We start from the raw sequence: 11,014 nt of genomic DNA, 5'->3' as shown, positions 1-11,014 counted from the left end.
TGTTGTTTCGGTTGGGGTTTTTTTTGGGGGGGGAGTGGAGTGGGGTGGGAGGGTGTTGTAATGGGGAGCGGCGGCTCCAGGTCTGCAGGAGGTCGGTGGGAGGCCGGCGCTGGGCCGCGGCCCCCAGGGCGGCGGAGCGGGGGGCCGGGGGCAGAGCCCCCCGTTCCCGGCTGCGGGCGCTCAGCACGGCCGCGCAGCCCGGGACAAAGCGGGGCGATGTCGGGGGCCGCCGCCCGGGGCAGCCCCCGGGGACCCCGGCCCCTCTTGCGGGGCTGCTGCCACCGGCTGCGGCGGGGGGGAGAGACACAAGCGCGGGGCCAGCTGCAGATGGAGGCGGGTCGAGGGATAGGTCAAGGTTAGAAAGAGCTTGCTATTGATCTGGCTTTGAACGCGAGACAGGGAGAGCAGAGAGACTAAAGGGGGAGCTGTGAGACAAGACATTAACAGCTTTCAGTGCTAATGATCACAAGTGCCAGACAGGGGAGGAAAGAGGAGACTGAGAAATCACTTTGGAATTTTTTTTTTTTTTTTTTTTTTTACCCCTATTGGGATGTATTTTCGGAGGAGGAGGAGGTGGCAGGCGGGGGGGGGGGGGGCTCACCCCCCGCAGCCCTGCCCTCAGCCGACGAGGCGGTGCGGGCGGGAGGGGGCTCCGCCGGCCCCGCCGCCCCAGGCAGCCGGGGCGCCCGCCTGGTCAATCATTGCCGGCCCTTATCTCCTGCTCCCTGTGCCCACTGGAAGACACTGGTTAATCAACAGATGATGCCCAGTAACTTCGCGATAAGCTGCGCTCCGAAGGGGTGCAGCTTCCTGCAGCGTGCTGAGAAACGACCGCCGCCGCTGCGAGCCGGACTTTGCACCCCCGAGGGTGTCAAGCGACACCCCACACCCCCCCCCCCCGTGACGGCGGCCGCAGCCTCGCGGAGTGGCCCCGGGGCCGGCCGCGCTTTGCACGGCGGGCACAGACACACAAAGCCCCTCGGCCTCGCCAGCCGGGAGCAGAGGAGGGACCAGAGTGGGGGCGAGGAGCGAGAGCAGCCCCATCCCTACTGACCTGCCCGGGCACCCCTCCCCGCGGGTGCGGAGACCAGCGGAGGGAAGCCCCTTCCCTCCCCGCCCCCGGCATCCCGACTCCCGGCCCCGCCGGCTGGGCCAGCGCTGCCCCGCAGGGCCGGCCCCGGGGCACCCCCTGCCCTCCCCCTGCCCGGCGGCGCGGAGCCCCTGCCATCACCACGCTTGTTTTTGTTCGCAGGACCCTGCAAAACTGAACCAAAACACACACGGCGAAGAATCGAAACAGCTTAAGCGCCGTTAAATGTCTTTGACGTGTTTGCCGTGCGTTAATAGAGGCGGAGGGCTGAGCCGGGGCAGAGGAGGGCACTGCCGGGCTGGCCCGGCGCCCACCGCCCGGCCTGGGAGCTGGGGGAGGGCGCGCCTGCCCTCGGCGTGCCGTCGGGCCGGGCTCCGGGGGGCCGGGGGCTGGCAGCGCCGAAATGCGAGCTGTGAGCGGGCGGACGGGGTGTGGGGAGGAAAAGGCAGATTTGCTGGAGGAGGCGAGAGCGATGCTGTTTAGCCAAATTCGACTCAAAGCTGATTAAGGGCACCGAGATGAATTCTGCTCCCCCCCCCCCCCCAAGGGCTCTCATGCCATTTAATAAAAAAAAAAAAAATTCATTTAACGTGGAAAGTAAATGACACGAGTGCAAAGCGGCTCTTCTGGCGTGCTCCGGGTGGAGGCTGGGTTTCTTGGGTTTCTGCTCCATCTGCCTTGCAGCCCCCCAGCCCTCCCCCTCTCCCCATTCTCCTCGCCCTGTCCAGACCTGGTGCTGAAAAGCTGTTTGCACCGAACAATTTCCTTGTCTGGAGAGAGCGGGGGGGGGGGGGGGGGGGGGGGGGGGGGAAATGGCAGGAGACGGGCTGGGAGAGTGGAGGTAGAGGGGAAAAAGTTGGTTTCCAAGAATCTCCCAAGTTAGAAGCGCACGCAGTTGCGGGCATTTACCTGCGTGTGAAATAGGAGGACAAGTGCACTGAGATGCGGTCCCTGGGAGCTCGGCGTCTCTCGATTCGTGGCTGAGACTTAATTCCTCCGAGGAAAAATCCTCTCTGCCAGGATTTTAAGGGAAGGGGGGTAGGGGGGTGGGAGAAGAAGGTCGGAGCGTGTGTGCGTGTGCGGATCGGGTGTGCGCGCGTGTCCCGCTACCATCACACTTCGGGTAGGGAGAGAGGAGGGAGAAAAGAAAAAAAAAAATCCTCTCCCAACCCACACAGATATTTGTGTTGTTGTAAAACTGTTTGAAAGAAATGCAAGGGGAACGAGGAGCTGCGGCGGCGCCTGGAAGGAAGAGCAGCCCGAGCCCCCTCGGGAGCGGCCGCTCCCGGGCGCGGACGGCGGGGCGGGGAGCACGACCCAGCGCCGAGCCCGGACGGCGGAGACCGGCCGCCGCAATGAGTAACGGCGAGGCGGCGGCACCGGCGGGCAGCGCCCGCAGCCTCCCGCCCGCCCGCCCGCGCCTCCCCCGGCCGCCGGCCGCGGAGCCCGGCGCGGCGCAGCGCGGCCCCCGGCAGCCGCCCCCACCCCAGCCGCCCCCTCCGCGGCCGGCGCCGGGCTCGGGGAAGTTTGGCCGTGCGGGAGGATGGGGATTTATTCCTTCGACCCCCCCCCCGCCCCCCCTCCCCCGCCCGCCGCTCCGCGGGGCCGCCGGCACTCCGCGTACAAAGCAGCGCTGCAGCAAGCCCGGAGCGCGCCCCAGCCCTGCATGTGCTTTAGTTTGTGTGCGGGTGTGGGGTGCGCGGGTGCGGGTGTGGGGTGCGGGTGTGTGTGTGTGTGTGTGTGTGTGCGAGTGGCGTTTCTTGTTCTCTTGCAGGGTACAATGTTAAAAAGCCACCGCTAGTCGCCCCCAGTGCTCCTACTCTCTGGGTCTTTTTGTCTCTAGTGCAGATTAAACGTCACGTCCGCACTTGAACTTGAATTTTATCCCATTGTACAGAGGCAGCCCCAGCCATAGAGAGACAGAGCGCTCCCAGAGAACCAGGACTCCGCCATCTTCACATTGCAATATATAATAGTAATAGCCAGCACCAGCCCAGCTGCACTGGGGGCTTCCTTCCTTCCAGTCCCAGTGCCAGGCGAGGGGGGGAAGAGTGCAAAGTGGTGCAGGAGCACTGGCAATCCAAAAGCACCAGGGCAAAGCAGTGCCACTTGAACTGGGAAAGAGGAGACACAGTTTTGGCTACCCCTTTTCAAAAAAATTCTCTCTATATATCTACCCAGCAAGGGTCAATCTCTGAAAAACATTTTTTTTTTTTGGCAATTTTTGCGTGTGGGGGGCAATCCCAATTCTAGTACTTTTCTTGATATTTTCTGCTTCTTTTTTTTTTCTTTTTTCAATTTTTTATTTTTTTTTTCTTTTTTTACCCTCCTGGTGGAAAAGCGCACTTGCCAATTTGCCAAGCACTCTGGAAAGAGGGAAAGAGAAAAGTGTCACTGGCGGTGCATATCCTCCTAAGTTCAAGAAGAGATCTGGAAGTCCAAGTGGCAGAAGCAGTGGAGAAAAGACAGAGTGTGTGAAAGAGAGAAAAAAAAGAGCGAGAAAGAGCTTTTCATGATGATGATGATGATGATTTTTAATTGAGAGGGATCCCATCCAGTGCACCACAGCAGCAACAAAAAGGAGGCTTTTTTTTTTTTCCTTTTTAATTTTTTTTTTTTTTTGAAAGAAGAACTCGGTAAAGAAGAAGAAGAAAGAGGAAAAAAAAGGAGGAGGAGGATCGACCCCCCAACACATCCCCCCAAACCAGTGCAGCTCTCCAGGCGATGCCAGTGTAAATGCCAGGGCAATGTCCCGTCGCAAGCAGGGAAACCCGCAGCACTTGTCACAAAGAGAGATTATCACACGTAAGTTTGAACTTGGAACCAGACCGAGCCGAAATCGAGGAGCAAAATTAGGGAAGGGGAGGAAGCGGTTGGGGGGGGGGGGGGGGCGGGGGGGGGGGGGGAGACTCCAGGAGCAACCAAAGCTGGTAAATGACTTCAGAGAGAGGGAGAGGAGAAGGGAATTAAAGAGGGGAGGGGGGTGTGTGGCTAGGGGGGATGGGCTGGGGGTGGAGGGGGGGAGAAGCCCGAAGTTTGCTGCGCGTTTTCGCAGCGGTGCGGAGGTGAGGCGGGCAGGCAGGCGGCGTGCAGCGGGCAGAGCGCGGCGCGGCGGGGGGCGGCGGGGGCTCCCCCGGGCAGCGGGTGCGTGTGCGGGGGGCGGCGGAGCGGGGCGCGCCGCTCCGGGCCGGGCCGGGTCGGGCCACCCCGCCGGGGCTCCGCCGTTCGCTCCCGGCCCCCCGCTCCTCGGTCCCGGCTCCGGGGGCAGCGCGGAGCGGTGGGAAAAGTTGGCCGAGCGCCTTGCCTCGGCGTGACGGCCGGGCCGGGGCGGGGGGATCAAGGTGGGCAGCGAGGGGGGGAGAAGGCCGGGGGGCACTGCACGGGAAGCACATGGATGCGGGGGGCCGCACGGGGCAGCGCGGGCCGGCAGCGGCAGGCGCCGAGCGCCCCCCCCCCCCCCCCCCCAGCCGCCGGGACGCAGGGCAGGTAGATGGGCAGGCTGCACCCTGCCCGCCCCAGGTGCATCGCCGGCGGGGCGATAACTCTCCTCCAAAGCGGGGGCTGGGGGGGAGGCAGGACCAGCTCGGTTGGGGCTAGAGGCAGGGGCTGCAGGGGGGCCGGGGGCGGGCGGGGGTGTCTGTCGGTGGCGGGGGGCGCGGAGAGAGCCGAGGCGGGGGATGGGACTGGGGGGCACTAGATGCGGGCCGGGCAGCGGCACCGCCTCCGGTGCCGGGGCAGGAGCGGCGGCTGCACTTTGCCGAAGCTCTCATTGTGAAATGAAAACACACACATATTCCCCCCCCCCCCCCCAAAAAAAAAAGGGAAGGGAAGGATAAAACGGGGGGAAGGAAGGAGGCGCCCCCTCCTCCAGCTCCAGCATCCCCCCTCCTCTTCGTTCTCACCCTAAAGCCCCGGGAGAGGGGCGAGCGCCTGCAGGCAGAGTCGGGGGCCGGTCCCCGCGCCAGGCGCTCCGCCGCTCCCGTCCCCGCGGGGCTTGTGCCGCGGGGGGGGGGGCGGTGTGGAGTTGGGAGGGGGGGGGGGGCGCTTCCCGGGGCGAGGGCCCCTAGCGCTCCCCGCTGCTCCGCCGCCACTGGAGCACGAGGAGGGTGGGGGGTGTCAGGGGGTCCCCATTTCCCCCCTATAGCATCGGACCCGTTTGGGGGGGGCTGGTAGAAAATGCCCGGCGCGCCGTGGTGAGGTTTGGGGGGCGGAGGCCGGGATGGGGTCCCGCGACCCGCCGGGAAGGCCGGCCGGACACCACCACCCCCCACCCCCCCAAGACGGGTCCGCAAGTTGCTGTGCTGCGGGGGGCGGCGGCGCGCACAGAGCCAGCCCGGGGCTGAGCCTGAGCCGCGGCGGATCCGAATATTTATGTTGAGATTTTAAAGAATTTAAATAAATAAATAAAATATTCCCCCGGCTTCTCTCCCCTCCCCTGAAAGCCAAGAATAGGAGCCATCTGCCAGGAGCATTTGGTGCTTGCGAGCTCCTCTCTTTCTTTGTTACCGGTGATAAATTTCTGTTTGTAAGATTTCCTTGGGAATCGATATATATTGTGTATATAATTTTTCCACCTCTTGTGAGATTTTTTTCTTTTCGTAGCGGAGGGTTGTGGGGGGACGGCTTGGATCCCGAAATTTCAATTTCTTTCGCTCTGTCTTTACTCCTTTTTTTTAATTTTTTTTTTTTTGGTGTGCGCCTTTATTTTTTAACCCGTTCCTCCCCCCCCCCCCCCCCCCCCCCCCGCCGCCCATCAGCTGGTGAAACACAAATGAAGATGCATCTGGTATTCAGCGCTTTCTGGGGGGGGGGGTGGTGTTTGCTTTTAATTCATTGTTATTTTGGAGTCAGATTTGCATCACCATAAAAGGTGGATTGCCCCCCTCCTCAACTCCCTCCCCTTCGTTAATTGCATTTTTGTTTTTAGCCATCAGCTTTGGAAAATGCGTTTCCCTTTTTTGTTGGTGGCTTCTTATTTTTTTTCCTTTTTTTTTTTTTTTTTTTTTTTAAGAAAAAGCATCAACAACCTAACCCCTCTAAATCGGCCCGTGCAATTTCTCCCACTTCTTTTCTGTCTCAATTGTGAGGAGATGTGGGGTGTTGAAAGGGGGTGTGCGGAAAATCTGGTTTGTTGCGCACGTCTGAATTTGTTTAAAGGGGTGAAACATTTCTTTTCTCGTTGCTGTTGCTGCTGGGGGGGGAGGTGGGGTGGAGAAGAGAGCCAGGTAGGTTTGTTCTTCCAATTTGATCTCCTTTTCTGATCGCTTTACTTGAAAGTAAATAATGAGGCAGGAGAGCATGAAAAGGTGCCGAGGAGCTGGGTGTACAATGGGTTTAGCGGGGAGGCTGGGGAGGAATGGAGAGCAGAGCGGTACGCAGCTTCCCTCCCTCCCCTCTTTCTTGTATTTATCTATCTCTCCATCCTGAGGAAGCTGGCGGAGAAATCAGGCTGCATACTGAACAGTGGCAGAAAAAAATGAAGGTATCCAGGGGAGGAGGGGGTGGGAGCCGGGGGGGGCTGCGGCTGGGGCTGGGGTTGGGGCTGGGGGAGCAGGAAGCGCAGGCATTTCAGCGCACAGGCGCTGAGCCTCAGCTGCAGGCTTGCAGGAGGGGGTTTCGCAATCCCCGCACTCCTCGGGAAGGTGTCATCCGTGGGGGAAAAGCAGCCAGGGAGACTGTCCTCTGTAAGGGGGAGTTTGGAAAGTAGCGGGCAAGGGAATGGGGAACCAAAACACTTACAACAAAATAAAGCCAACCTCGAGCCAAGCCTCCAAAGCCGGGATGAATTGATACCGTTTTCAGAAATTTTGCATTTATGTCATGCTTAGCTTGGGCTTTTTTCCCCCCTCTCTCTCTCCCTTTTTGGCATCTGTCAGGAGAGTTGCATTTCAGGATGGATTGGAGGTCTGTGCCAGGCAAGGAAAGAGAGATTGGGAGAGAGAGAGAGAGAGAAGGGTTTTCGGACACTGCTCAGCTGGAGTTTATTGGGTTTCATGCTCTTGGTGTTCGGAGAAACGTTTAGATCCTGAGTGTAAGACAAACAAACAAACACAAAAAGCAGAGTGGCTGCAATGTAGTTGTGCTCCAGAGTTGCAGCGTCTCATTAGCACCGTGATCTTTAAGGCTGCAAAACGGAGTGGCCTGCTTGTCCTTGCCAGGCTCACCCAGGCAGCCTTGTAATGGATGCGTGTGCAGGACAAAAAGAGGGGCAACACTTGGAGTGAAAAGAGCAGCTCTGCACCTTTCTTCAGTGGTGGTGGACAGAACAAACTTGGTAGCCAAGCTCACTTAAATGGGTGGACAAAGCAAAAGAGGCGATTGTGTAGAGGAGAGGAGGCTGAGCTGCTCTGTGCAAAGAAACGTTATTTTGGTTTGGTTGAAATTGCTGATTTTCCAGCTTAAGATCTTTTTTTAACTTGAGAAATCTGTTTTCAAACTAGCCCTGCATTTTGCATTTGAAGGAAATGTGAAAGGCGAGAGCATGTGAAAAGCTCGCTTGTAGCAGTTTTGCAGAAGGCGGCAAAGCAAGAACATTTCTGTAGAGCAGCAGCAAAGATTGGGAGGGAAAGGCACAGTAAAATCATACAATTCCAGGTAGAGAACCAGGTTTCCCAAGGAGGCTCTCAGTACCTGGTCAACAGGTTCCCTAGGAAGAGTAATAATTTCCTTTATTGCGTTGTATATGCTTGTAGTTATTAAAAAAAATAATAAAAAACCCTACGATTTTTTGCATGTCAAAGTTTTGCAAATTGCTTCAAGAAGGTTCTCTTAAAACGCATTTAGGTTTAGTGCAATTAATGCACTTTTCCTACAGAAACCTCCCCACGCCAATGTATTAATCAGCTAATACGAAGAGGATGTAAGCTGTGACCGAAGAATTAAAGAGGAAATTTTTGTTACTTTAGAGATGGCTGACTTTTTCATAAGACCCACATAGTTGTGCACAGAAAAGCTTAACGTGCTTTTAAAAGACATTACATGAGTTGGCTTTAAATAGGACAGGAAAAAAAACGAGGTCGTATGCCGTTGACTTCCAGGTTGCCTTCCATTTGAATATATTTGTATTGGACTTACAAGCTAAAAAAAATACTAGCACATTTTCACAGTTTCTGGTCTTCTGAAATATTTTTTAAAAACTGGTGCAGAGTAACTAGACTGTGGATCTAGGTTGTTCCGTCCTTGTTGGTTGATGTGCTCAGTGGCTTAAATAGATCTACAGCGGGTGAGAAATCATTTTGCATTTTTTTGCTGGTCGGCAGATGCAGAGCATATTTTGTCAGGCTTATCTAAATATTGAGAAATAAAAGTCTTCAGGATTTTACAACCTTGCTGCATTTAATAGGAATGGTTGGAGCCCTTGTCTTGTGCAAACGTATGTTTCTCTGCAGAACAAAGGGTTGTCTTGTGGCATATTTGACAATAATTATGACTTAGAGGAGTGTGCGCTCGTAGAAGTAGTACAAATTATTGATATCAGTTACCGATTTCAGTTGACACCTCTTCAGCGGCTCTTCCCAGGGCTGAGCTTGCTGCTAGCAAATCCCTTCGCTTCAAAAATGCCTCGCACAAGGTGTTCGCTTCTCTTCCACATTTCCTACCGGGATTGCTTTGCGCTCTGTGTTGTTTATTGATGGAAAATACTTTCCAAAATAAACTTTACTGGCTTTTTCAGTTGCCTCGCAAGCCTGCCTTGTGCCCCCGGCTGGAAGTGGCGGGTGTTGACGACTAGGGGGAGCTCATAGCCTGTATCATGGCCGGGCTGGCTGCGGCCCCGCCGGCGCTGCTGCGCGGGATGCGCTGCTACCCCAGGAAACAGCAGCCGCAGCTCAGACACTGCACGTTGCTGCAAAGTGTTTTCACTGTAAAGTTGTAGTATTGATTTTCATGCGAAGATCTATATAGCGCTAGCTGAGAGGGGCTGCGAGCGAGACAAATCTATTTTTAGCTAAATCATGGCTGATTAATTGACTCGGGCGGACAGGAGTTTTTAATTAAAATTAGTTTTTAACAGTGCCTTTCATTGTCAACATACAGTGTTTAAATTCTCAATTTGTTGTTGTAAGATAGCGATCGGGGTAATGATACCTGCACATGAGAGAGTCTCTGTGCGTGGGGCGGGGGGAAACCCACGGAGATCCGTTTGTTTGTTCCAGTGGATGTAAAAACACATAGCGAGGAAGCTGGAGTTCTAGGGGAAGGTGTGTACAGCAATAAAGCAGACATACACGTACATAATGTGGCGTTGATTACATGTCAGAAAGCCACATGTACCCCCGCCAAGAGGATTTGTTTGATATTAGATAGCTTACTGTACTTTGATCCTCAGGTCCTTGTAGCAAAAAATCTGAGAGTTCCTGCAAATGAAAATAAGCATTTTTTTCCTCGAGAAATAAACACAAAATCACATCTGACATGTAGAAGTTGCTGCTGAGCAGCTCAGAGACTGCTCTGCTGGGCTTGTGCTGTTCTCTGCTGCAGTCGGCTTGCCTGTCGTGGATGGACTTTAGCGGGACGTTTTCTTGCCCAAACATATAATTTCGTGGTGTACACACGGGAAGCTTTGATCAGTGAAAGTTTATTTCACCCAACCTGAGAAACTAATCAAGTTATGGTATTGTTAACATAGCACAAGCATCGTTTTATTTTTAGGGCGCAATATGTGGATGGAGGTTATCCCGCGACAGGAAAGCGCGCTTTATTCTAACCTGAAAGAGAAGTAAATTAGGTCAGACAAAAGATCAGGGCTGTCATCAGCTGTACAAAAACCCTTCACTCTTGGGTAGAGGGGGCCAGCAATTTATCTGATGATTTCTCTACTTCATTTAATGTTTGACTTGAGCTAGCTGGAAGCATATAGACAGCAGCCAGCTCATTTGACAGACCGGTAAGCTGAAGAGCAGAGTTCCCCGGGCTGCTGCTGATGCTGGTGTTCCCCAGCCATGGGGAAAACCTTCCCTTCTCCCCTCCCGAAACCTCAGACTTTACCGACTGTTGCTTTCCTTCCATTCCACAACTGTTAACTTTTACCAAGAGAAACAACGACCCCCCTTCTCCTCCTCCCTGTCACCTCTGCCCACCCAGTGCACGCACACCCACGTGCCCCTTCCTCCCGCTCCCTCCTCTGCCTCCCACGCATCCCGCTCCCCAGGTTGAAGCCAGCTGGAGAAGTCTCCCTGTGGAGACCTGCTACCCCAAAATGTCTCTCTGCCTCCTTGCTGGAGCATTTCCTTCTTTTTGGTTGCAGTTCGGTTTCTTCAAGGCTGTGTTGCAGTTGTCGGTTGAATTTGGTGTCCCCTCAGTAGCCTCCAGGGAAGGCACGCAGAAAAATAAATGGGCGCTGGGGGTTACCGCCTGCTTTAAAGTTAGTGATACCATAAAAGCAGTTGGTGAAGCATCAGCATTGGCTGTAGACGGATTTATATATATGTATCTTTTTAATGAGGGAGGGAAAAGACATCAATAACTGCGTGCATTGATAAATGCATGATTCATTCAGCCGCTCTTACTACAGCACCTTCCTCTTTCGTGTTTATTTACTTTCTTAAAATGTATCTGGGCAGGCTGCACACCATTCCTCGGCACCCACGGTTACAGCCTCAGAAGCAGTTGTGTGTTCAGCTCCTGAACATCAGTTAAATTTGCTCACTGTCTGCCCTCCCTCCTGAAAAGCTGTTGCTTGCTTGGTACTGTAGACCCTTGCTGGAGCTTTAAGTAGCAGCTTCTTTTTTTTTTTCTTTTTTTTTTTTTTCAAAGGATATATAAAAAATGCCTAAAGCAGGCTATTCGAAAACAAATTAAAGCAGAGGGACACACTTCATGCGTTGCAGGCACGCGCCAGTAGAAGGGGGTTAGAAGAATATCATCATTTTACTGGCAAAAGTGACACCAGATCGGGGATTTGATTAATGGTGCAGCATTCACAGG

The 11,014-nt window shown here is 55.0% G+C and overlaps 1 protein-coding gene across 4 annotated transcripts in view; it reads left to right on the top strand.

Moving 5' to 3' along the window:
- Positions 1 to 3,021: 3,021 nt before the first annotated feature.
- Positions 3,022 to 11,014, top strand: part of BCL11B (BCL11 transcription factor B) — a 92,653-nt gene continuing 84,660 nt past the window's right edge. For all 4 annotated transcript variants that reach the window (XM_074825079.1, XM_074825076.1, XM_074825078.1 and 1 more), the window contains exon 1: positions 3,022 to 3,895. In XM_074825079.1, coding sequence (XP_074681180.1) covers positions 3,838 to 3,895 — 58 coding nt within the window. In that variant the 5' untranslated portion in view covers positions 3,022 to 3,837. The remainder of the gene's footprint in view (positions 3,896 to 11,014) is intronic.

Source organism: Strix aluco, chromosome 4 (genome assembly GCF_031877795.1).
Source record: "Strix aluco isolate bStrAlu1 chromosome 4, bStrAlu1.hap1, whole genome shotgun sequence".
NCBI lineage: Eukaryota > Metazoa > Chordata > Aves > Strigiformes > Strigidae > Strix > Strix aluco.
Note: the sequence above shows the minus strand (reverse complement) of the source record. Positions and strands in the feature narration are given on the sequence as shown.